Here is a 26989-nt window from a genome sequence, read left to right on the forward strand (position 1 = left end):
TCCCCTCTCTCATAACTCCAGAATTCGTGGCCATCAAGTGAAGCTTCATGTTGGAAGGTTCAGGACTGACAAAGAGGAGGGAAAATAAAAAAAATCCTTCCAGTAGCACCTTTAAGACCAACTAAGTTAGTTCTTGGTATGAGCTTTCGTGTGCAAGCACACTTCTTCAGATACACATCTGTATCTGAAGATGTGTGCTTGGACACGAAAGCTCATACCAAGAACTAACTTAGTTGGTCTTAAAGGTGCTACTGGAAGGATTTTTTTTATTTTGACTATGGCAGACCAACACGGCTACCTATCTGTAAAGAGGAGGGACTTCTTCAGCCAGCGCATAATGAAACTATGCAGTCTGCTCCCACGAGAGGCTGTGGTGGCCGCCGCTTGGATGGCTTTAAAGGAGGGTTGGAGAGATTCATGGAGGGAGCAAAGGCTGTTCATGGCTTCGAGCCTTGATGGACATGTTGACATCCACTGTCAGAGGCAGCCTGTTTCTGAGTGCCAGTTTTTGGGGAGCACAAGGGGAGAGGTGCTGCCCTCGTGTCATATTTTGGGGCATCTGGTTGGCCCCTGTGAGAGCAGGATCCTGGACTAGACGGATCGTTGTTCTGATCCAGCAGGCTCTTTGTTGTTGTTGTTTAGTTGTTTAGTCGTGTCCGCCTCTTCGTGACCCCCTGGACCAGAGCATGCCAGGCCCTCCTGTCTTCCACTGCCTCCCGCAGTTGGGTCAAACTCATGCTGGTAGCTTTGAGAACACTGTCCCACCATCTCGTCCTCTGTCGTCCCCTTCTCCTTGTGCCCTCCATCTTTCCCAACATCAGGGTCTTTTCCAGGGAGTCTTCTCTTCTCATGAGGTGGCCATAGTATTGGAGTCTCAGCTTCAGGATCTGTCCTTCCAGTGAGCACTCAGGGCTGATTTCCTTCAGAATGGAGAGGTTGATTGGCTCTTCTTGCAGTCCATGGGACTCTCAAGAGTCTCCTCCAGCACCATAATTCAAAAGCATCCATTCTTCGTCGATCCTATATGGTCTTAAATGGTGAGATGGTATCGAGGATAAATGCCCATTGTAAAATGAGTCTCGGTGAGTGGCTTTCTGTGCTGATTCTGGAGCTCATAAGTGGTGTCACTTCTGCATTTTTAAAATCTTAGTCACACCAGTTAGGTGTGTGGTACTAAGTGTGTGTCGCTATCATGTTTCCTGAACAAAATTGGGCAGGCTGCCCCCAGAGTTTACCCGCCATAATAGCTTCAAGGGGAGAGTGGAGATGGGATTCCTGTAGGCATGCTCCTAGCTTAGAAATGGAAAACAGAATGCCTGAAAGTTCCCCACTCCTCTGCCCAAGGCTTGTGCCTGGTTCCTGTTCATCAGCTTGTGCCTGGGGAAACAAACCGTTGGCAGAATTGGGTCCAAATCATTCAGCTGGAGACCAGGTAGGCAGACAACGCCTGGCAGAACCAACGGGTCCTTTTTAACCTTCCCTCTAAATCTGTTTTTTCCAGGTCCTAGAAAAAAATCCCAACACTCCCATGAGCCATAAAGAGATCCTTCAAGTTATCCAGAAAGAAGGATTGAAAGAGATCAGGTGAGTGTTGATTGAGTCACATGGTTATAGCTGCTTTGGGAGTTTTTAAGCACCAATATTGACCTGCTACACTTTCCAGGTCTATTGTGTGTGGAGTGCCATTCAGCTAACACGGCTCCCTTTCGGGGTCATATTAAGTGTTTCACGTATTCACCTCCCAAATAAGTGCACGTTCAAGTATGTTTGCACTTCTCTCAGTGTGCTGATGGCAATCCACAGATCAGCCCGCCCTTAGGCTTGCAGGTTATCCTGCTTAGCATTTTCTGTACATTCTATTTTGTGTGTTGATGCTCACACATGCCAGATAAACACATCAGACACAACACACTACAAAACCACACTCACACAGCAATGCAGTTGAAATAAAGAGGATAAGTCTCATCTGTTTATTGGAAACACCACTTTTAAATTATAACAAGCTGTAAATTATGGCAAAGCAATTATTGTTCCTATTGTACCTTGCCTTGCCAAATTCTGTAAAAGGTTGCTGCTGCACTGTAAATTTCACTTCCTGCTGTGTCTCAAACTAAAAACACTTAATTTAGTTAACTACACTGTCTGCCAAACATTATTTATCCTCTCTCTGTATGTTGGGCCACCTGAAATATATTTCTTAGCAATTGTAATTTTATCAGCTATTGGTAGGATTGGGGTTATTATCCAGTGAGTTCTCTATGTATTCACGTTATTAATTTCTAAAAGCACTGGTTTTTGTTTCATTGGTAATGCATATCCAGTCATCTTCTGTAGGTCTCTTCTAGGTCGAATCTAATTTGTATACAAGGACAGGAACAATAAATGTGTCAGTGACCTGCTGCAACTAACCCACATTTCCACCAAGCTGTATCTGTAGTAGATTTTTCTCAGGTTCACACACATAGCCTTACTTGCACCTTCTATGAGAGAAGTTTCACATTTTGTAATAGCTGTAATTACCCCAGCTTGATGATATTGTACAAGATCTGGGCAAGTCATTCTGCCAAAATATGTTGGCCTAGCTAATTACACTCGGGTTTTGTTCTTCCAGGTCGTTAGTTACCGTATTTTTCGCCCTATAGTACGCACTTTTTCCCCTCCAAAAATGAAGGGGAAATGTGTGTGCGTCCTATGGGGCGAATGCAGGCTTTCGCTGAAGCCTGGAGAGTGAGGGGGGTCGGTGTGCACCGACCCCTCTCGCTCTCCAGGCTTCAGGAAGCTATCCGCCAGCCGTGGGAGACCCAGCTCTCCCATGGCTAGCGGAGACCTTGCCGGCACCCAGAAGCTTGGGGCGCGCTGAGCTCTGCATGCCCCAAGCTTCGGGATTAGCGCAGCGCTCCGCTAGCCGTGGGAGAGCCGCGTGAAGTCGCGCGGCTCTCCCACGGCTAGCGGAGACCTTGCCGGCACCCAGAAGCTTGGGGCATGCTGAGCTCCGCACGCCCCAAGCTTTGGGATTAGTGCAGCGCACCTGGGGGGGAAATAAAATTTTTTCCCTTTATTTCCCCCCCCCCCCAGAAAACTAGGTGCGTCCTATGGGCCGGTGCGTCCTATGGGGCGAAAAATACGGTATGTGCTTAGTTTCTGGCTTGGGAAATGTGGATGGTCATTGGAAAAGTTGGAAAATGTTGCTTTGCTAAATGTTTAAAGAGTTCTCTCTCTCTCTTTCTCTCTCCTCCCCCCTCCACTCTTTTTGGATGTGAATCAATTCCAGAAGGTAAGAACTACTGTTGGTGTACAAATGCCATTGAATTCAGCTAGCGAACATCACTGTTGATTAACTTTAAGCGGCAAGCTTGTTTTGCTCTGAGGCTTAGAAGTGTGTGTGTATGACAATACTATTTAGGTTAAAGGGTTGTTTTCCTGCCTGCCTGGAGCCAGAGCTTGTGGGACGCAGCGGCCAGCTGAATGGTGTGGGAAGGGCTGGTGCGTTCCTGATTAGCGCACGGAACTGCCTTTAGTCCTCCTTGACCTGAGCAGCCGTCTTGGCTTGGGCTGTGGCTTTGCTGAGCAAAAGGAGCTTATTGCGGCTCTTCATTCTGGATGATTTCATCTCTGATTAACATGCCAGACTTCTCTGAGCCATCTTGTGGCTCACTCCAGAATCTCCTGAATGCTGCATTAGACCACAGGCATGCCTGCATGGGAACCACCAGCTGCGCTGCACGAGTGCCAAGCACAAGATGCGTCTGTGGCAGAGAGCAAGTGCCTTACGCCCCGGGGTTCTCTCCCCTGCTGTGGGGCCAGCTGCATAAATTACTGCAAGGCCCATGCTGGTTTGGGAGGTGACGTGCGCAGGCGGAAGCCCCTCTGGACGCACTCGCAGGACCGGAGGCATTTCTTGAGCGCGTCTTCAGTCCCCCAAATAAGCAAAGGGCGAACTTGCCTGGAATGTGGTTGCCAAAAGGTTTAGGCACAGGGTTGTGTTCTTTGGTTTCAGGTGCAAGGAATTGAAAGGACGCAAGCTAAGCAGCAAAAATGAGTCGGCCAAAGCAAATCTTTCACCGATATTGTGGCCTAATGTAAATCAACCAAACTGTATTGTGGGGGTGGAATTCTTCTTAAACCTACAACATTCTAGCCAGTGTTTTTCTTGTTTGATTAAGTGCTTAATCAACCTTTAGCAGATCCTAAACAATAAACATTGCCGTTGCATTTGTGTCTCCAACGGACTTCTGTCCAGTGAAGGCTTAAAGCATTGCATAGAAACAGATCTGCTTTAATTGTTGGTGCTTGTATTAGTTGCCTGCTATCTGTTTACTAAAAACGATAAGAAAGAAAGAGCCAGTATTTTCAAACCATATAAAGAAACACATAAAAACAGCAGCAGAAAAAAGCTGGTTTATTTTAATGGCGATTTGATAAACTGCATTAGAATCAGCTTGCAGTAGTCTAAAACTGAGCTTTGGAGTCTTTATTCTCTGATTGATTATGGACATAAAGCAGACCCTGCTGCTTGCAGCTGATCAAGAAGCCCTGTACCTCGGTCCCAGCCCAGCCCACGCTTATTTAGGGCTACTAGCTATGAGGACCACTCTCTTTATCGATGGTCGGAAACCACCGGAGGGGAGAGAGTTGCTCTTAATGCTTGGGTCCTGCTTGTGGGCTTCTTCCCTTTGGGGCGTCCAGTGGGCCACTGAGAACAGGATGCAGAACTAAATGGGCCCCTCTTGGCCTGACCCAGCAGGCTCCTCTTTTGTTCTTAGGACTAGAGAGGAAACAGCGGAGCAAGGAAATTCCTCCCCGTGCTCTGGGGATGCTATTCTGCTCTGAAGGCCAGAGCAAGTCTCCCTCCTGACCTCAAGACGAAAGGGGCAGGGCAGGAATGCATTGTGTGTGAGCTCTCCATGCAATATATGCCGCAGTATCCTCCCTTTGGGGCTCCTCTTGGTTCAGCTGTTGGGTGCATTTGTTTGCTGTCTCCAAAGCTGCCCTCGAGTGCCTTGTGAGCTCAGTGCTGCTCAGCCTGGCCCGGCTCATGGGGAGACTGGCTCCCATTTGAAGTCATCAGCAGCTGGGCAAGGCCTTGGACAGGGCAGATACGAAGTTTGGCAGCAGCATTACCCTTGTGTGTGCCAGGGGGAGTAACCCTGCCCTTCTCTTTTCAGTGGGACCTCTCCTCTTGCATGCCTGAATGCCATGCTGCACACCAACTCCCGTGGGGACGAGGGCATTTTCTACAAGGTCCCAGGGCGGATGGGCGTTTACACCCTGAAGGTGAGTGAGTCTCCTGCAAGGAATTGGAACTGGGCTGCCATTGGGATCCCATGCACTGCCAGGGTACGCACCGCTCTGTGTGGCTTACGGCCGTCCCTCAAAGCATGGGGGTACTGTTGTCTTGTTTTTGTTTTTATTACTTACTTGTGTTTTTATGTCGTGCTTTATTCTGTGAACCGTCCTGAGATCTTGTGACCAAGGGTAATATATAAATTCAGTATAAATAATAATAATTATAATACAGTGGAACCTCGGGTTACGTACCGTCCTCCTTATGAACGCTTCAGGTTATGAGCTCTGCTGACCCGGAAGTAGGTGTTCCGGGTAGCGAACTTTGCCCTGGGATGCAAGTGGAAGTCGTGTGTCGGTGGCAGTGGGAGGCCCCATTAGCAAAAGCACGCCTCAGGTTAAGAACAGTTTCAGGTTAAGAACAGACCTCCGGAACGAATTAAGTTCATAGGTACCACTGTAATTTTGCATCTTTGTTCCTGGTGTGGGCTTTAAACATCTGGATCATAACCATGGTATTGGCTTGCAGAAATGATTTTTTTGAGCCTGGGCTTTCCCCCTCCGTTGTCCTTACACTAGTTATGCTGCTTAAAGCCACTTGCTTCGCCTTCAGCGGACATGTGTCTAGCATGTGCATATTGGGGTAGTGCTGTCATTAAGATTTTGATCAGGAAGGCTGCGATGGGAGAGCTTGCTAGGGCTCGAAGTTCACTGGCTAAGCAACCTTGTCCAACACACATGGAAAGTTCCCCCCACCCCACCTAGTGAACCTGCCTAAGGGGGTTTGTGACAGGGCAGCGGTGTGGAGAATGGCAGGAGAAAGAGAGCAAGGAAGAACATGGCAGAGGGTGGGGGCTCTGTAATACCTGCCAGCTGTTGTGCCCTTTAAATGGGGGCAGTTCAGTATAGTACAGGTGGATTTGAGGTGGACTCTGGGGGTGGCTGCTTCTTTTAAAAGGTCTGCTCCAGGTCCTCTTACAGAGCTGAGGAGGTGCCTGGGGTTGCTTCATTTACCTGAGATCTTCCTAATTAACCAGAATACCCAGCCAGATGGGCGGGGTATAAATAATAAATTATTTTAATAAATTATTATAATATATTGTGCTCGTCCCCAAAGAATGGCATAGCTTTGGGGCAGCACCTGCAGTGCCAGAGGTTGAATCTAGGACACAGCGTGGGGGGGGGGCTCTTTTTTCTCTGTTGCTTTGACGAGGTTTGTGCCATGCGTGGGGGCAGTGATGGACAGCTTACCTTGGCTTTTGCTGTGAATCATTCCAGGAGCAAACTCGGTAACAACCTGGTTGTGACCTGCCTGAAAATCGGAAACAGGTTTCTCTTTTTTGTTTGAAACCCAGTTTAGCTTGAGGGAGCTTTGGTAGCTGCAGGAGCTGTTGGGCCTGAGCTGGCAAAGCGTCCAAGTAGCTTCTTGATGAGTTGCTTGGGTGCAAAGGTGCTCAGGGCCTGCGGCCTTGAGGAGTTATGCCAAGATACCGGAATGGACCCTGGCAAGAGGTCATGGAGCACACACTTTGCCTGCTGCCCCTTCCAGACTTGACTCACTCCCCTATCCATCCAAAGGGTCTTGGAAGAAGCCGCCTTCTGTGCCTGAGACCCTGGAGGACTGCTGCTGGTGAGGGCTGGCAGCATTCAGGTTCACAAGAAGGCAATATATATATTTATACTGTTGCGTTGGAAAGAATTACTCTGTAGGAGATTCTAGAAGAGAAATCCTGTGTAAACAGGCCATGAGAACTGGGTGGGGAGAAGGAGATTGGACAGGATGGACTACATAATGGGCTGACAGCCAGGTTTTTAAAAGAACATAAAAAAGAGAATGGTTTCGTCTATGTGCGCTGTGGAATCCCATTTCTTGGAAGGAGGCTGGGTGGGTGGGCAGCCAGCCCTCTGTTGGGAATGCCTTGGGGCAAAAGGGAGCCTTGCTGTGGAGTGGCCCTCAGGACCGTAGTCGAGACACAATGCCAACCTGCAATTTCAGGTTCCTGGGGAAAAAGTCTTGCGCAGTTGCCACTAATTTAGAATGTGGCTTGCGTACAATAGGAACCTCCAGGTGGATTATTATGCCCCCTGACTTTTGAGCCAGAGGATGGCGCTTGCGATATTCTTGTCTTTAATTCTCTCTTTCTCTCCCCGCCCACCCACCAACCCCATGGCCCAGTCTTAGTGATTGTTGAACTGACATAGAGATAAACGCACCAAGGTCCGCCTGTTTGTGTTTTGCCTGCAGAAGGATGTTCCAGATGGGCTGAAAGAACTCTCCGAAGGCTCGGAAGAGAGCAGTGACGTGCAGTCAGACTCCCCCAGCTCAGAGAACAGCAGCAGCAGCAGCAGCAGCGACAGGAGCAGCAACAAAGGAGGAAGGAAAAGCCAGTGGCGAAGGAAGGGTAGCTATTCCTGAAGAAACTCACAAGCTGGTTGTCCTCCCCCCACCCCCAGCCTGCTTTGCATGCCGGTTGCTGGGGCCGTTTGCTGTTGCTTGTTGCAACCTGGTCCTGATTGCAAAAGTGGTTTCAGAGGATAACGTAGCCGAGGCCGCTTAGAGTATGGCACTGGTACACAAAGAAGTTCAGGCCTGAGATTGCGTTGGTAACCAGTGAAGTGCTCCAAACGGAAGCCTGAAGCCGTCGAGTGCCATCTGAATATTGTCGCAAATAGAGCTTTGGTCCCTGGCCCTGACAGTCGGGAAATGGCCAAGCTCTCCCTTGCTTTGAATCAATCTTTCTGGAGGTGGGGAGACGCTGGAGTTCACTTTTGGAGAGGAATTGACTCAGTTGAATGTAGCTTTGGGGCGCTTGGGGAAAAGGTTGTTTGCTGTTTGTTTGGAGTTCAGAATTGCCTGCAAGGCTTCTGATTCAGAGGGCATTTCGGATTTCCGGATGTTCACAGACCCTTATATGCAGGGCAGTGGAACTTACAGTCCCAGCGCAGCCCATTGATGGCTCAGTAAACCTCGACACCTTGTTGCCCGCCTTCAGTTAATGAATGGGAGCTGGGGAGACGTGCTGTGTCCCTGGAGTGCCACAGTACATGGGCCTGCTGGGTTGCCCTCATTGTAGTGCAACTACTGCTAGAAATCCTGGACAATAAAGAGCAGGCTGCAAGCTGAAAGGCGTTGCGGGGGCAGGGGGGTGATGTTCAGTTTTCTGTGCAAGGAGCTGGAGGAGCCAGTGACCACCACAACAAGTTACTGCCTTGTTGTTGTTCATGAGAAACACTTGCAAAATGCTCTTGCTAGTGAAGAGCACCACTTAGTAGCTGAATAAATGATTTGTGAGCCGTGAATCATATAGCGGTATCTGCATGTGTGTTCAGCCAGGAAAGTTCGCACAGTGACTTAGGGCAAGTACCCATCTCTTGCTCTGTGGTGTAGGAGACGGGACTTCTCACACTTGGTAGACCTCCCCAGGTCGAAAAACACCGTTGTAAGACCTCCCCATGTAGGAGAGGCAGCGAAAGGCTGCAGCAGTTGTTCCAGCGCCACTGAAGCTCTGTTGCAGCAGGGGGGAGGCATGCAACAAGTTGCCAAATGAGAATTGGCTGGTACTTGCTGCTTTGATGAGGGGCAGTTCAGAGTTGTACTAGATGTGTAATCAGGGGGAAAGTTGAATAGTGCACATTTCTAGGAAATGTGGAGAGTCTTCCATGCTGAACTGTGAATCATTTCTGTAAAATCTGATGTGGCTAATCCCTGTTGGGAATGTAACATGAGCAAACTGAGACGGGAAAAGCTTGGGAGAGCCAGATTGCAGCTGAGTCATCATCCCTCTTGGATTTTGAAATTACCGTATTTTTTGCTCTATAAGACTCACTTTTTCTCTCCTAAAAAGTAAGGGGAAATGTGTGTGCGTCTTATGGAGCGAATGCAGGCTGCGCAGCTATCCCAGAAGCCAGAACAGCAAGAGGGATCACTGCTTTCATTGTGCAGCGATCCCTCTTGTTGTTCTGGCTTCTGAGATTCAGAATATTTTTTTTCTTCTTTTCCTCCTCCAAAAACTAGGTGTGTCTTATGGTCTGGTGCGTCTTATAGAGCAAAAAATACGGTATGTTGAGATTAGCTTCTTATCAAGCTTGTCATCCTCAAGGCTAACTGGTGCGACTGTCTGTCTGCGTTTGCTAGAAGAGATAGGAGCTTGTGAAGGTCAAGTATCGTCTGGGTTCACAACAATGAATCTGTGCTGAGCTGGTGTACCGATAGCAGTTGAGGCCTTGAAATGCGAGGCAGCAAGTCTCTGGCCCATGCTTTGTTCAAGCAACGGCAGGGTCTTCAGCAAGCCAATAATGGGCTATATAATAAGATAAATTTAATAAGCCCCCTCCCTCAGTAATGTAATACAGTGGTTCCTCGCGTTATAGACGCTTCAGGTTACAGACTCTGCTAACCCAGAAATAGTACCTCGGGTTGAGAACTTTGCTTCAGGATGAAGACAGAAATCGCGTGGCGGCAGCGGGAGGCCCCATTAGCTAAAGTGGTGCTTCAGGTTAAGAACAGTTTCAGATTAAGAACAGACCTCCAGAACGAATTAAGTACTTAACCCAAGGTACCACTGTACAGAGATTACGGCACTGGTCTACTTTGCATAGTTGTTGTAAAGATGACTGAGACCGCGGCATGAAGTACATTGATCACTTTTTTGAGAGGCTGTGCTTTGCAACTCAAGGGCAATAACTGAGTGTGCATGATGTTGCTTATTCACAATTCTTCTATGCTTCTCCTGCCTGTGACCATAACCACGTGTTGCTGCCATAGCAGAGCTGCGGTAAAGAATAAAAGAGCAGCCCAGACCTTTCCTGTAGCAAAAAGCAGCAGTTGAAAGAGGGTAGGTCCCTGCAGCTCATGGAGGTGCCTGTTTCTACCTTGTTGTAATGAATGGTGACGATCCAGAGGACGTCGACTGCCTAGATGCCTGCTCAGGACCATAAGAACTGGCCTAACCCTGTTCCATGAGCTCTGTGTTTTCAGCAGTGCTGTTTTTCGTCCATATGAAACGGCTCGTCAAGATGGCCCAGTGCCCTTTTGCTCACTAAGCCTCTGGGAGCAGCCGGCTTGCTTGCAAACCAGTATCTGAAGCAGTGGGTGGGTGAGGGTTAAGCAAAAGGAAGCTGGATCCTGGCGAGGCAGAGGCAGTGCTGATCTGTTTGCGCTTTGAAGAGCGGATGATTGCCCCATCTTGGCAGTTGTGGAACCTGGGGCTGCTTCTGGGTGAACGGAAGGTGGTTGTGATCAGGGCCCCCTCTTCCCAGCTGAGGTCATGCTGTTCCCATTCTCTTCCTCTTACTGCTGAGAGATCTTCTCCTTCTTATACTATCCCCACTTCCATAGCCTTCAGGGTGTACTGCTGTCTTAAGCTTGCTGTGAGGTTGGTGTTGAAGACGGCTTTCAAGCTATCCTGGTGCAGGGGCATCCCAGGAGGTGAGAGCTTGTTTAGCCATGGGCTGGATCCCAGGAGCTCCTTTCTCCAAATCAGGCACCTTGTTCTTGCCTTGTTAATACTCTGGACCCCACGATACCTCTGAGGTGGCCTCCCTTGTACAGTCATACCTCGGGTTGAGGTAGCTTCAGGTTGAGCATTTTCAGATTGCGCTCCATGGCGACCCAGAAGTAGTGGAGCGTGTTACTTCCGGGTTTCGCCACTTGCGCAGACGCTCAAAATGACGTCACGCGCATGTGCAGAAGCAGCGAATCACGACCCGCAGACGCGGGTTGCATTTGCTTCAGGATGTGAACGGGGCTCCGGAACAGATCCCGTTCGCATCTAGAGGTACCACTGTCAAGCCATTTCTGCTCTTCTGAGGTTTAGAGGTGTCCCAGAAACACAAGGTGAGGACATCATGAATAAATTGACAAAGGAAATAGCAGAATGGCTTGGAGTGAGGGAAGAAGACTTGATATTGGATATTGACAAAATTTTCAGGATGAAACCAGATGCTAAAAGACCATTTAAGGGGCCAGTGGATTGCCTAGTTTTCCTCAATTCGAGGTTGCTGAAAGATAAGATCTTACAAAAACGAAGAATGGCAATAGATGGAAGTAATATATTAATATACAAGGAAATTCCTAAAAAACAAAATAATTACAAGATATTGACAGATGTGCTGAAATCTAAAGGAATTCTGTTCAAATGGCTATTCCCTGAGGGACTGCCTTTCACATTTAAAGATAGGAGAAGGAACATAAGATCTATAGAAGCGTTAACTTTTAGGAGCAAGGCTTCTGCCACAATTCCCCCAGGTTCTGGAGGCGCCTCCCTGAGGAGCGCATTTCCACTGCAGAAGTACTGTAAAACCCTCTTGACTCTGGGTGACCTTTTGGTGGAAGGTCTCTCCTAATTTAGTATGCTCTACGTTGGATTTTTGATCTGTTTGTGATGCTTAATCTGAGTTGCAAATCATTTTTGCATTTGGCACCTTTTAGACGAAAGGCGAGTGAAAGGCAACTTGATAGAAGTTTATGAAACTATGCCTGGAGAAAGTGGTTAGAGAGTGTTCCTCCCTTTCTCATGAGACTTGGATTCATGGACATCCAGTGATGCTGAAAGCTGGGAAGTTCAGGACAGATAAAGTAAACCTTCACACAGTGTAGTAAACCTGTGGAACTCTTTCCCACAGGAGGCAGCGATGGCCACCAACTTGGATGGCTTTAAAAGAGGATTGGACAAACTCATGGAGGTGGGGAGGGCTATCGGTGGCTACTAGCCAGGATGGCTCTTCTCTGCCTCCACAGTGAACAGAGGCTCAATTGTTCTGAACACCAGTTGCTCAAAACCACAGGAGGGGTGTTGGCTCTTGTACTTCACGGCCTAGGACCCTTGTACCTAGGGGACCGCCTCTCTCGGTCTGCCCCGCGGAGGACCTTAAGGTCCATAAATAGCAACACCCTAGTGGTCCCGGGCCCTAAGGAAATTAGATTAACCTCAACCAGAGCCAGGGCCTTCTCAACACTGGCCCCGGCCTGGTGGAACGCTCTGTCTCATGAGACCAGGCCCCTGCGGGATCTGATTTCTTTCCGCAGGGCCTGTAAGACGGAGTTGTTCCGCCTGGCCTTTGGCTCGGAAGCAACTTGATCCCCTCCCCCTCTTTCCTTGGCTGGGGAGGGTGGGGTATAAATAAAATTTATTATTATTATTATTCTTATTATTACTCAATTCCTGCCTGCAGGTTTCCCTTTGGGGTTTCTGGTTGGCTACTGTGAGGATGCTGGACTACCTGTGCTGGTGGTCTGATCCTGCAAACTCTTCTTATGTTTTCATATGTTTCTGGTGCTCCAAAAGCTGTGCCATCCCTTTGCACAGACAGCAACTGGGCAGCCTCCGCAGGAGAAAGGCCTCCAGCTGTTCCTTCCTAGCAGAGAGACAGCAGCACACCTGAGCTGTTGGCCAAGGAGGGTGGGGGCAGGCTGCGCTGAGAGCCACTGTGGCCACAGCTTGTTCTTTTCCAGTTGTCAGGCAGATGGTCCACCGAATGATCACGTTGGTTGCTAGTTAATCTCTGTCTTGAATTTTAGCTTCCGTTTTTTTTAATTTTAAAAAAACTTGTATCCTGCTCTTCATCTCATGACCCATTTAAAGGACCTACACCTGTGAGTTTGTGTGCTAATACCCTCCAGCAGCACGATCTAAGCATACTGGTTGGCACAAAGTTTGGAAATGGGTCGCAGAGAAAAGGAGGAAGGTGGATGTTCCTGGTAAGTAATTGTGTCCAACTTCATATTAAAAAACACGCACATCCTTAAGCACTGGGTGCTGGTCAAACAATATACAAAGGGTATGTTATACAGTCATTCCAGTACTTAGTTTGGTGTTTATATCTTGGTGAGATCCTTGGTAGGGGCTTCAGCACCATTAACTGGTCAGTTTCCCCACCTGTGAAGCTTCAGTCTTCCTGCTTAGTGGTTCTCCGGTCTTCCTGTTTTCCTCCTTTACACGCCAGGCAAACTCTTGAGTCCAGGGTTCGGTGTTTCCCTGCAAAAACGGACGGGATCCCAGGTTCCTGGAGCAAAGGAGGAAACAGCAGCTTCTCTTCTTTGTTATTTGTAGGTATTTGGTGTCGTCAGCCGAGGCTGAGGAAACACCGGCTTCTGAATTTGGGCCTTGCCAGGTGAGTAAAGGAGGAACTGGCACTTTCAATGGAAAGGGAGGCTGCATTCTGAGTGCTCGCAGGGCTGCTGCTGCTGCTGCTGCTGCTGTGTTTTGGCATTCATCTGCAAGTTTATAGCAATGTTAAAATATTTAGAACTAGCAGGAAAGGCCTGTCTGTTGAGAACCACCTGCCTCCAGACTTTAAAACTGACTATTTTGCTATGTAAACCAGACTGAAAGCCCTTGAAGCGTCAGAGAGTGGCGTGTTAGGCAGGGAAGCTTGGCCTTCCCAAGTGTGTCTGAGCCAAGGGTTGGGAGAGTCTGTTCTTACCTGTTCCAGTAGAACACCCAGAACATAATGAACAGGTGAGTCTCTCCCATTTGCACAGCGGAAGATGGTGAGAGGTGCTTTAAGCAGCAAGCTCCTTTGGCAGAGACACAAGTGTAAATAAATCACAGAGGCTGCCTCTCAGCCCCACTCTGGTGCTGTAACTGGGAATTGCAATGGATTTTGGTGCAGATCTGATGTTCAGGGAGAGTGTTGCACGCTGCTTAAATGAGTGGCAGGCACAACAGAGCAGATGATTGGCTCGGGAGACGGCTGTTTCGTAGTGCCAGTCCTTCAGTCATAGATTGCCTTGATAAATCTAATGAAGAACAGGGCTTGTGCCTTGCAACCCAGCTTGTGGGAGCACGTGTATGTTCCTACTTGCTTTGGATAGTGAATAAACTGAAGTCTCCATGAGACAAGTTTTCCATAAAGTCCTGCCCTGAAGGGGTCAAGTGCAGGTGATTCTGGGGCCTCCACTGAAAAGACCCTGTATCTCTTGCATGCCAACCTGGCTGGCGCCACTGCCTAGCAGCAGCTGAACCCTCTGGCTGTATCGTGAGCTGACAGAGGACCCCGGGCTCTTCTTAGGAGAACACCTGTTTTCTTTGCAGGGGGGTGAGTGGAAGGACGTAGCAGCTGAGCTGAGTATTTTGTGCCTTGTGGGGAGGAAGGCTGGCCATGGTTAGCTTAGCAGTTCACCCTAATGTGGTTCCACCATTATTCATATACATACAAAACAGGAAGCGCTTTGAGATCATATCAACAACAGACTTCCTTATATGTACAAAAATAAAGTTTCGTGACAGCAATGAGACTGACACTTAAAGCGGAGACAAGCTTCACGTTTGTGGGTCCAGCCAATCCGGAGCCCCCATGAGACGTGTGGGGTGCTGAAAGCCAGCCCTGGCCGGAGCTCTTTTTCTGTGAGAACGAGGAGAAGGTGTCTGTTTTCTCTGTAGGCAACAGCCATGTCCCGAGAGAAGCTTTCTGAAATTCCGTTGCGAGGTAAGGCTGAATGGCCCTGCCTTGCAGAGAAGCCTGGTGGCGGTTTCCACTGCCTGTGACCAGCTGCTTACGTGGCTGTCCACGGAGGGAGGGAGGGAGGAGGGAAGGACAGGGCAGGGAGCCTCCAGGCAGAACAGCTTCCAGGCTTAGGGCTCAGCAAAACTCGTGGCTGCCAGCTATCACTGCAGAGGTCCTGCCCTGCTTTCTGCGCAGCTTCGCCCTAACTCAGCCAAGCATGGGGGGCATTCTGTGGGGCAGGGAATCATCATAATGTCAGAAGAGCCCTGCTGGATCGGACTAGGGGCCTGTCTGGTCCAGCATCCTGTTCTCTCAGTGGCCGACCAGAAGTCTCTAGGAATCCCCGCCAGAGGCCTGGAGTGCAGCGCCAGCAGCAGCGCTCTTCCCTCCTGTGGTCTCCAGCGCCACTTCCGACAGGAAGTGAATTGCTGGCATGGACCCAGGTGTGTCTGCAGTTGGGCTGACTTTGAGAAAGCCACCCAATCACCCTTGTGTCATGAAGAATGAATTCTGCTTGGGAAATGTGGAAGCTCTGGAACTCGGGGGTTTCACTCTGAAGCAAGTTGGCATTTTGTAAGTTGCGCCAGCAGAAATGCTTCCTGTTCACTCTGCCGGCTGCAGGGGGTGTGAGCGCTGCTGTGTCCTGTTTCAGTGGCCACAGCTGCAGAGTCGGCAGCCGCGGGCTTGCAAAACGCTGCCCCCGGAATGACTCTGCTCTGCCTCCACTGTCCGAGGCAGCTATGCTTCTGAATCCCAGTGGCTGGAAAACACAGATGGGGAGAGGGCTCTGGTGCGCAGCTCCTGTTTGGGGGTTTCCCTTTGCCGCTGTGAGAGCAGGAGGCTGGACTAGGTGGGCCATTGGCCATTGGCCAGAAAACATTCTGCTTTATGGAAGCTCAAACATTCTGAGTCATCAGCAGTTAGGACCCCATAGGAGAATAAAGTTTATGAGAATTGAGAATCCCATTAGCTGTGAGTTGGAGGAATTGTGGTGTCTGAAAACCTGTTCAGAGTTAGTAATGGAATGGAAATTACGGAAGCTGTACTTGTACTCAGTTTAACACGGGGTTGAGGCATTGGCCCTTCTGAGGCCCTCCTTGATGTGCCTTCTCCTCAAGAGGTCCGGAGGGTGGCAACACGAGAGCAGGGCCTTTTCTGGAGTGGCTCCCCCTCTGTGGAACGCTCTCCCTGGGGAAGTTCACCGGGCGCCTTCATTATACACCTTCAGGTGCCAGGCAAATACGTTCCTTTTTGAACCAGGTCTTTCGTTGATCTGATTGACATCCTATGCCCTTTTTAAAATTTGGCTCTTATGGGACGGGTGTTATTGGGTTGTTGTTTTTATTCTGATTATATATATTGTGGTTTTTATGTTGATCTTTTCTGTGAACCGCCCTGAGACCTCTGGGTGTAGGGCAGTATATAAATTCAATTAATAATAATAATAATAATAATAATAATAATAATAGCCTGGGCTTCTGAGCAAGGGCAAGTTATATTATAAGCCACTATTAATGGTGGGCAAAGGCCAATGAGAATAAAGGTCTTAGCAAGCGCTTGGGGCCTTATTTCAAAAGGGGAAACATAATAAAAATGCAGCAGTATGACAGAAGTCATAGCAAATGTCTTACACGGAAGAAGACTGGACTTCTTGAAAGGGCACCCAGGGTTGGCTTGGGCAACTCTGCTCCTTTGGCCGGACTTCACAGAGGACCAGGGTGGGCACGTCAAGCATGGGTCACTCAGCCCCAGGCGCTGCCCCCCTTAAGCGCCTCTCTTCAGCATCTTCCTGGGCAAGCAAATCCCGACGATATATTAACAGAATGTTACAGCACACTTATATATTCACCTTTCTGAATTTTCATCATATATTGAAGACCAGAGGGTTGTGATAAAATTAAAAACCATGTCATTGAATGTAATTGCACTTAGATAGAATAAATATATTTAAGGAATCTAATAATGAGGTTTGCCAGAATTATTCAAAAGTACTCCAAGTACCAGAAAAGAGAGATTGCTGCCTTTAACGCTTTCCTATATTTATCCCAGACTGTTATCACAGTTTTGTAGTGCCAGGAGTGCAGTGCTAGATTCCCGCTGCATGTTGCAGGTGGGAGCCTGTATGGATAGGGAGCTGGCAGACCCCTGGGCTCCTCGCTGCCAGACCCTCCAAATGGAGCAGGTAAAGCTGCATGTGAGCAGTCAAGAGATGCTGAAACATACCTTCCCAAATAATATTTTCCTCTGCTAAACCAATTCTGTCACTTCCTGTGACAGGCATCACTCGTGGCTTTGTTGACAGCCCTCCCCAAAAATGTCAGCGCCAACCCTTGAAGCCAGCTGCCTCTTCACCAGGCAGTGGGGGGTGAATGCAAGTTGTTCTTCTGGGATGCTTCTGGTTCATGTTCATGTCTGCAGATCTTGCTCAGCAAAGATTTTGGGAAGATAAGTTTGATGAATAAGTTCCTTAGGCCTTCTGTCAGCCAGATGCAACTGGTCAGTGTCTGTTTTTATTATATTGAGTCATGGGGTGTCCCATTGGCTTCAGAGTCTGACTTTCCCAGATGAGCTTGTTCAAAACAACAGGACTCCTGAAAAGACGATTTCCGAGTCCTAGGTATGTTTTTAAACCCACTGGTGAAGTGTTGGTGTATTTAGAGCAGTTTAACTGGGTCTGTCTACAGACAATAATAACATGTTCCATTCTCCCTGTTTGTGTAATTTGTCCACCAGTCTTTTACCACAGCCTGCTGGGTATTGGGACCTGTGCTTTTTAACTTGCTCCTAAAGGATATAGAGTTAGGAGCGAGTAATGAGGCAGCCAAGTTTGTTGATACCAGATTGTTCAGGAAGGGTAAAAGGATCTCTCCAGACTGGGTGAATGGGCAATAAAATGAATTGCATTTGCCAATGTAAACAAGTATAAAGGGATGCACAATTTGGGGCAGAAAGTCTTAATTTCACTTATATGCTCATGGGGTCTGAACTGGCGGTGACTGACCATGAATGAGATTTTTGGGTCATTGTGGAGAGCTCAGTGAAGATGTCCACCCAGTGTGCAGTGGCTGTTAAAAAGGCAAATTGAAAAGGAATTGAAAATAAAACTGCCAATACTATAATGCCATTAAACAAATCTATGGTGCAGCCACATTTGGAATGGAATATATCAGGGACGTCCAACTTCCAGGAGACTGCGATCTACTCAAACGATTAAAATTTGGCAGTGATCTACCCCTTTGGGGGGGGGTTCAGATCAAAGTTGTTGAGTTTTTTTAGGGAGGTACATCCCATTTGGGGGGGGGTGTTCAGGTCTAATAAATGAAAAAAGGCGCTCAGCGCTAGAACGCTTAGGAGACAGACAGCATCACTGATAAAACTCCTTCTTCCATTCTAGCGATCTAGAGGATGGGGGGAGGTGGGGAGGCTGGATGGAGGAGCCAGCGATCTACCACGATCTACCAAAACCTCCCGGGGATCGTCCAGTAGATCCCGATCGACCTGATGGGCACCCCTGGCATATATAATTCTCGTCGCCTCAACTCAGAAAGGATATTGTAGAGTTGGAAAAGGTTCAGGAAGAAGGTTCATTGTAAGAACAGCTGTGTAACTTTAAGAATTAGTCCCTGAGTTTGCTTGTTTTTCCTCTTCCTTCTTTATCTCCTCTTCCTTTTGTGTTACCTGTTTTAGGCAGGTAAGCCTGCAGGCAGAAGCTGTCTTCTTTTTTCTGGTTTTATGTAAGCCACTTTGGGGTCTTTGGGCCTTGAAAAGTGGGTACAGATGCTGCAGATAAATATAAGCAGCAGAATGAGTGATAGGTTATTTTCCTTTAAAAAGCAACAACCCAAAAAACCCCCAGACATGGGGGCGTGTCAGTTTATTTCAGCCACTGGGGATTTTTCCCAGCAAAGGGTGGGCATTTTAGCTTAGGAGACTTCTGACAACACACCAGCTTGAATTCAGCGCTGAAAACGGTCAGCTCAAATCTCAGCTTCCGAACAGTGGTTTAGAAATGGTTCACAAGGGTTGCTGCTGCCTTTGTTCCTCATTGGGGAATTTGGTATCATCACGGCAGTTGCCATGTGTGGCACAGGTTGAGACTGCTTTCTTCTGTGGCAGCAGCAGGGCTCCAACAACGTATGAACTGCTAATGCAGACATACAGAAACAGAAGCACTCTAGATTCAGAAAGTCTTCTGCAGCCTCTCTCGTGCTCGTCCTTGCCAAAAGTGTGGGGCAAGGGTCTCACTGCATACTGGGAATGAAGGCTGAGAGGCGGAAGGGGAGCCTGTTGTGACAAGAATGTGGTCTGAATGCCGTCCTGCCAGGTCCAAGCCCAGCTCTGTCCGCTGGGGGCACCCAGGGAATGCCACAGTGGGCTCCAGGAAGACGGGTGGGGGCATGATCTTGTGGGGCAAAGCGCTGCCACCAAATCCTCTGAGCTCTCACCACCCTCGGCCACAGCTGTTGCTCTTTGCTCTGGTACTCGAGGGGCAAAGCACATGGATGACCTGCTCTGCGCCAGGGTTAGGCAGCCTTACATCCTCCAGGGGTTGTGGAACTGTGTCTCCCATCATCCTTGACCCTTGGCCTTGCTGGCTGGGGCCGTGAGAGTTGGGAGTCGAAAGCATTGGGAGGGCAGTACCTTGACCATCCCTGTTCTCTGTGCAGAAATTCGGCACATCGAGATTATGTGGGAGAAACTCCGTGGGGCACAACATGAGACCTCCGGGTATAGGGCGGTATATAAATTCAATAAGTGATAATAATAACGTCTCAGAAAATATCCACCTGTCTGTGTTGTTAAGGTGCAGCTCTGTTTGTTTACATTACAGGAAAATTCTCCATTTAGATGGCAGGAATTATATATTTTTTTAGGTATGGTGTTTTGTGGATATTATTCTTACTCTTATGCTATTTATTTGCTGACATTAGGCTCTTGTGCTAGTGGACAGATGATTTGCGATGTTGCGCAACAAAGGAGTCCAGCCCAACGGCTGCACTAGCAGAAACTCACTACACAGCAGGTCATGCCTTCCGTCATGCTGCAAAGTGAACTCGCAACTTGCTTGTGCGTCTTCTTGCACAGTGAAGTATTCTGCTGTCAGAAAACATTTCCCCAGTGGAACGAGCGGATCACCAAGTGACTTAGCACTACATTGGATACAACACATTTTGATGGTTTCATGAATAGCCACACTTACTGTTCACTTGCTATCCTGTGGTCCATTTCGGGAAAGGGCCAGATAAAAAGATGGCGATAATTCTTGTGATTCTCTGGGGCAACTTGGCCATGCGCCTGGGGGGTGGGCGGAGCAGATGGCCTTTTCCCGGCCTTTTGCAGAAGGTGACTTCAGCGTTCAAAACTCCCATTGTTCTAGGCGCGTTTTGCAACAGGGAATTTCATTAATGTGAGCAGTTCCTGAGCTCTGGGCGTAGTGCTGTGCCTAAGATTTAAGATTCAAACTGCCACTGCTGGAAAAAAAGGAGGACCTTTTTCTGCCTCCCCACTGGAGAAGGGACCCTCATAAGAATATTAAGGGGGTGGGCAGGGGAAATATGGCTTTGTGGGATTTTTTTGCAGTCTTCAGATGAGGACTAGACCATGTGAAAAATGAACATAAGATTTTAGCTGCAGTTCATTCATTTTCAGCTTTGTACTCTTGGTATAAAAAAGCACGCCCAGGCACTCCGTTTCAGCGCCCATAACCTCGGTTTAAGGTGCCCTTTAGCTCTTTCCTATCTCAGTTTCTAACTCTGGGTGCCTTGCACTTGGCCTGGGCTGCTGGCTTAACTTCCCTGCGCTGTTTTTCTCTTCCTTTCTCTAGCGTCAGCCAGGCTCCTGCAAGTGGCCTCTCCCCAGCCGGGCTGCCCCTCTCCTTCCATTCCACCAGGTAAAGTCATCTCATCATCTCAGAAGCTCAGCAAAAAGGCGCTCAAGCAGGTGAGTGGAGAAGCGAGGGGAAGGGTTAAAATGGTCCCTGAAATATTCCTCCTGCTTCTGCGTTTCAGGGGCACGGACCTGCCCTTTGCCTTGAGGCCCCAAAGCCTGGTGTGCCTTCCCTCTGCGTGCTCTGAGTCAGGGAGCCAAAGCCCTTTGGTGTGGGGCAAGTGAATAGAGAAAGGTTTTTCTCTGTCTCTCGTAACGCTAGAAGTCATGGACATCCAGTGAAGCTGAGTGTAGGAAGACTAGGAGCAGATAAGTACTTCTGCAGAACAAACATAGTTAAACTATGGGACTCGATCCCACGGGAGGCCGTGATGACCACCAGCCTGGGTGATTTTGACAGTGGCTTAGCCAAATTCTTGAAGGAGGGGCCTACCAAGGGCTGCCAGCCACAATGTTCTGGTTCCATGGCTGGAGGCATTGTTGCTTCTGAATGTCAGTCGCTGGAAGCCACAGGAGGACAGAGGGGTTGTGGCTTCCCCTGGATATCAGGCTGGTGGGCTGGATGGGCCACTGACCTGACCCAGCAGGCCTGTTCTTGCATTCATGAACAATGTAAAACAGTTGTTAGAGAATTGGGGGGCATCCCCCCAGCAAAACAGCAGGAAAAACCACAGCGTCTTCAGGCTCCCCCCAGAGGCCTCCCTGGAAAGCCTGGGTGCAATGCTGGAATGAACTTAGAGATGGGGCCAGCCAGGCTTCACTGGGGAGGGCGTTCCCACATCTGTGTGCCACAGCTAAGAAGGCCCTGCTGCCTCCTCTTTTCTGTCTCCTCCTCCCTCTCCTCGTAGGCTCTGAAGCAGAAGCAGCGGAAGCAGCAGCAATGCCGAGGAGCCAGCGTGCAGCCCGTCTCCTCCAACCACCACCTCCTCCAGCAACACGCAAAGGCCACCAGCCCCTCCGTCCCTGCAAAGCCTGGTATGAGACCCCAACGCCTCGCTTGCCCCCTTGCCTCTTACAGGCACAACAGCCGGCCTGAAGCGCCATCCAGCACTCCGTTGTTGTTTCCTACTGTTGTCAGAGCTGTTGACCAGAAGTGGCCAGTAGGGATGATTGCTGGGTGTGGAGCACACTTCCGCCCACGGGCAGCCCCAGCTGTCTGCAAGTGTGAACTTGGGGTGCAGAGCACACTCCCCCCCCCCCGACAAAGCCACAGCTGTCTGAGCATCATGCCCTCTATCTAACCTTTGCTCTCTTAGTGGTCTGTCTGTGACCTTTGTCTCCTTCGCCATACATGGTTCAAGGGGAAACTGACGCAGTGGAAACAGGTGCCAAAATAACTTTGTACCACCCCACGATCTTGGGATTGGAAGATGTGTAAAGGTCACAGTCCAAAATGTTTTTGCGTATTGTGCCAATAAAAGGAGCTTCCGCAGAGCTAGCTGGCAGCTTGCTCCTGCGCAGTTCGCCTGCATTCCCAAGTCCCGCCTCATGTTCTTCACTTCAGTGGCCCTCAGCAGAGAAAGGTCATCCCAAGCCCCTCCAGTTGAAATACTTTTTTTAGCTGTACAGGCAATTCCCTGTTTGCATGGAGGTTACGTTCCGGGTCAGCCCGCTCCGCCTCCTTCTGGGGCTGAAGGTGGCCCACGTGTCAGCAGCTGCACGTGCCTTGGTCACACGCAAAAGGGTCATTCCCTGCAGATGCCAGCGGGATGGAGCCCGTGACTTCCTGCCTGCTGCCAAGCAGGGGCTGCTTCCTGTCTGCTTTCATCCCAGGAGCAACTCCTTTTGGGATGGTTCCCACTGGGATATCCATGCAGGGAAGATGTTAGCTGGCAGGGGGGAGGGGTTGTGTGTGTAAACTGCTTAGAGGTTTTACTGCAACCAAGCAGTATGTAAAGGTAAAGGGACCCCTGACCGTTAGGTCCAGTCATGGCTGACTCTGGGGTTACGGCACTCATCTCGCTTTATTGGCCGAGGGAGCCGGCGTACAGCTTCCGGGTCAAGTGGCCAGCATGACTAAACCGCTTCTGGTGAACCAGAGCAGCGCACGGAAACGCCGTTTACCTTCCCGCCGGAGCAGTACCTATTTATCTACTTGCAATTTGATGTGCTTTCGAACTGCTAGGTTGGCAGGAGCAGGGACCGAGCAACGGGAGCTCACCCTGTCGCAGGGATTCGAACCACTGACCTTCTTATCGGCAAGTCCTAGGCTCTGTGGTTTAACCCACAGCACCACCCACGTCCCACTTAAGCAGTATATAGATTTTGTTAAATAAATAAGTTTGGCTGTGTAGCCCATGGCTAGATCTCCAGCTCCACCTTCCCCGATGTGAGCAACCTGGGGTTGTGTTCAGTCTGCTGTATCTGCCGCTGGTACTGTTTCTTTGCTGTATCACTCAGGATTAGGCCCCATTAGGAGAGTTCAGGTGGACACCCTGTAGAGACAGGAGGCTCCCAGGAATTATGAAGGAGTGGTGCTGATTAAGGTATTTTAATCGTTAAGGCCAGTTTGCGATGTTTTTCATAGTTGATTTTGGACCAGTTCGCGTAACCTGGATTGGAGATGGTTGACAGTTTGAAAACTGAAACTTAAGATCACTTGATACTGATCTTAATTCTTTTTTTAAAAAACCAAAACAATTTTTATCAAATATTTTATTGGTTTACAAAAGTACGTGCATTGTTCCTTTTTTTAGGTTGTAAAGTCTTTTCTACAGATCAGTTACAATTGATATGAGACATTAATGTTGTGTTCAGTGTAAGGTCGGGGAGAAGGGAAGAGGGGTGCTGTGGTGAAACTGATATTCTCTTATATAGTGTCCATGTGGGGTTTTGTGTCATCATCAACCGGGCCGCTTCTCTTTCTATTCACTAATTACATTTCATTGGTAGTGAGAGGGATGCATCTGTGAGGGGGGATTGTTGGGTCAAGTATGCTGTCGGTGGTTTCTTGTTGTTGTCTTGTTGGGCTGTGTATGTGATCAAGGGGAGCCACACCGGGTTGGAGGCATCCTCTTTGTCCCTGGGTCAGTTTCAGTCTGTTGGTCAACTTTTCTAGTAAGCCTGATTCCCATCCGATTTGTTCCCAGTGGTCCAAGTTCACTCCTGACAGGTCTCTTCAAGGTCTGGCTGTGAACCGATCTTAATTCTGATGCGTTTTCTCTTCCCCCCTGCAGCTTGGGAAGGAAAGCAATCTGATGGACACTCAAGCAGCTCCCAGAACTCTACGTCCAGCTCATCTCCCTCCGTTAAAACAGAGCCTTCCCTGCCAGTTCTGGGGAAGAAGCCCTTCCAGAGATCGGAGAGGCTTCATGCAAGTAAGACGATACGATACAATAATCTTTATTGTCATTGTTCCATACAGAACAACGAAATTGGGGAAAAATATATCCACATAGGACATTCAAAACCAACAAACCTGCTATCCCAGCTATTCCAACCTCAAGTTAATGGTTTTTAGCTAATGCACCCTTGGAGAAGGAAAAGTGGGATTTTGGGGCCCGTTTCAGACTGACTGCACAGTCAGATTTTAGAATGAGAAACCCATTCCTTCAGTTAGCCCCCTAAAAACTCTGATACCCCATAATTAAATACAATATACTCCCGCAGAGACTACCTTACACTGCGTTTAAAACCAAAATCGCATTTGGATAGAAACTGTTTCTCAGGCAGCTAGTCCTAGTCTTTATAACCCTGGACCTTCTTCCAGCCACTGTTGCTGCTTCCTTTTTTTAACGAAAAGGCCTTTCCTTGTCAGAGGGCAGTGATGAGGTTTTGGGGAGGGGGCATCAGGGGGCTCCCAGCTTTGAGAACATAGGCTTGATGAGCGGGAAGTTGGGGGGAGCAGGTTGACCAGTGTGTCGCTCCACCAAATATCTTCTGCCTGTCCCCCTCTGGAGTACACCCCACATTCTCAGAGGGGCAGATACCACAGCCATTCCATTTTTGTGCTGGCAGGCTCATGTGGGTATTTCACGTTGTCATGGTCCGGTTAACGGGCGATCGAAGTCCCGGCAGGGGATGTCAGGACCGGGGGCAAGATGGCGGGGTGGGAGCAGGAACTGGGGTCCAGAAGCCAGGAGTTAGAAAGCCAAGGGTCCGAGGGTCAGGAAGCAAGGAGTCACAAAGTCAAGGGTCTGAGGATCAAGGAGCAAGGAGTCAAACGCAGCAAGGCAGGGAACGTGTTGCTGTGGCAAAGAGCTAAAGGGAAATGCTGACCTTATATCCCTCCCAGCTCTTGCCACCAGGTGCTGTGAGTTTCCAATCGGCCTCACCTGTGTGGCCACACCTTGCCTCTCCAGAACAAACTTAGGAAGGCCCCGGTCCTGCAAAGTCCTACTGTCACAGGGCCTGGCTCCTGCACGCACTCCTGACACAGATACTCTGAAGGTGCAGAGTCTGCACCACTGAAGGTGGAGAACAGACCCAGGTTAGCTCCTGAGTTTTGGACAAGGAAGAGGAGAGAACCCTCCTACCTCCTGATGGTGGCAGCCTGGCATTGCCAGGAAGAGGTCCTGCCAGAGGACACTGAGCCTTGAGGGGTCTTCCGAGCCCAGGCTTCGGGCTGCCGCTCTGCCCCCCGTCGAGCCCTGCTGTGGGGGAGGAGCTGCGTTCTGGCCTGCTGCTCCTCCCCTCCTCGCAGATGACCAGGGCCCTCTGTGCCTCTTTGCCCAGGGCAGCTGAAGAGGACGAAATGTGCCGAAATCGACGTGGAGACGCCCGACTCCATCCTGGTGAACACCAACCTGAGGGCGCTGATCAATAAGCACACCTTCTCCGTGCTGCCGGCCGACTGTCAGCAGAGGCTGCTGCTGCTGCTCCCCGAGGTGGACAGGCAGGTAGGCCTTGTGGACTCATAGAGTTGGGAGGGTCCCCCCAGTGGCCATCTAGTCCAGCCCCCTGCAATTCAGGAATCGCACCTAAAGCATCCCCAACGGAGGGCATCCCTGTGGAGCTTTGGCGGTGGGGCAGGAGGGCAGCAGGGCGTGGGGCAGTGTGCGTGGTCTGCATGGCTCAGGTGGCTGAGTTGCCCTGGACAGACTTGTGGTCCCCAACCTGGTTCTGTTTGTTCGGAACATCAGCTGAGCAAACAGCCGCTTGGTTTGCACAAGCTGCAGCTTGTGTTCTGGGACATCAGCGGGAGTTGAGCTGCTCTGCGGCTTCTCTGCTCAGTCAGAGCTGCGTGCGGAAAAACAGGAACCCCAAAAGGACCCAGACCCCACCCCGCTGCAGCTCCTGCTGCTGCAGCACTGATATTCTTGGGAAGGAGAATTAAAGACGCCGGTTTTGCCACCTGCTGACCTGCCTGCCTGCTGCTGTGTGCCCCGCCCCCTGGTGTTTTTCATCTATCATCTATCTATCATATTTTTCCATGTATAAGACTAGATTTTTCCCTTAAAAATAATGTCAAAAATTAGGGAGCGTCTTATACACGTATACTTCTCCCCCCATTTTCTTAAATCTGAGTCCCCCAAAATAGGGGGTGTCTTATACATGGGGGCGTCTTATAGACAGAAAAATACGGTGTGTGTGTTTTATTAAATTTTCTGTTTTACAATTTAGAAGGCTCATTTAAACATCCTTAAAATACCAATTACATCCCTTCTCTTTCCATGGTTCATTTTGCATGTCATAAATCCCTACATATTTTACAAAAATTCAGTATTCCATTATTACATCCATCAAAACTTACTCACACTGTCGAATTTATCTTAGTGCTGCCAACGTTTTCAGGTGTACATTGTTTCCCCCCATATATTCAATAAACATTTCCCGATCTTCTCTAAATACATGTTCTTCTTATTCTATATGTTAAGTCTGCAAGCTGTGCATATTCTGTCAGCTTAAGTTGCCATTCTTCTTTAGCTGGGACCTTGCTCATTTTCCATTTTTGGGCTAACGAAACATGGGCCGCAGTAGCAGTATACATAAATAACCTTTTTTAATTATCCCCAACAAAAAGGACTCTGTTGTTGTTATTTTTTGAAAAGTACTTTTAAACATTTTTTTCCATTCATTATGGATTCTTTCCCAATACAGTGGACCCTCGGGTAACGTATACCCGATGGATATGTAATCTTCGGGTTGCGAAAGCGGCAAACCTGGAAATATTTTTCCGGGTTTCGCCGCATGCACAGAAGTGATCAGCATGCCGCGTGCATGCATAGAAGCGCTCTATGACAAATCCGTAACCAGAGGCACCGCTTCTGCACATATCCATATCCAGAGGGTCCACTGTACTACTCTTTTACCCTTTTATGGCCCAGTATACCTGAAGGAGTGTCTCCACCCCCATCGTTCTGCCCGGATACTGAGGTCCAGCGCCGAGGGCCTTCTGGCGGTTCCCTCCCTGCGAGAAGTGAGGTTACAGGGA

At 49.1% G+C, this 26989-nt stretch overlaps 1 protein-coding gene across 2 annotated transcripts in view; it reads left to right on the forward strand.

The window, feature by feature from the left end:
- Nucleotides 1–5078: 5078 nt before the first annotated feature.
- Nucleotides 5079–26989, forward strand: part of ASXL2 (ASXL transcriptional regulator 2) — a 30738-nt gene continuing 8827 nt past the window's right edge. Inside the window, exons 1-6 of one of the 2 annotated variants that reach the window (XM_081000855.1) lie at nt 5079–5274; nt 7529–7685; nt 20555–20670; nt 21465–21591; nt 23793–23933; nt 25291–25454. In XM_081000855.1, coding sequence (XP_080856981.1) covers nt 5197–5274; nt 7529–7685; nt 20555–20670; nt 21465–21591; nt 23793–23933; nt 25291–25454 — 783 coding nt within the window. In that variant the 5' untranslated portion in view covers nt 5079–5196. Of the gene's footprint in view, nt 5275–7528; nt 7686–13731; nt 14713–20554; nt 20671–21464; nt 21592–23792; nt 23934–25290; nt 25455–26989 lie in introns of those variants that run through there. The other variant, XM_081000856.1, reaches the window with a different exon arrangement.

The sequence above is a fragment of the Podarcis pityusensis genome, assembly GCF_964106645.2.
Source record: "Podarcis pityusensis genome assembly, chromosome: 3".
NCBI classification, from domain to species: Eukaryota; Metazoa; Chordata; class Lepidosauria; order Squamata; family Lacertidae; genus Podarcis; species Podarcis pityusensis.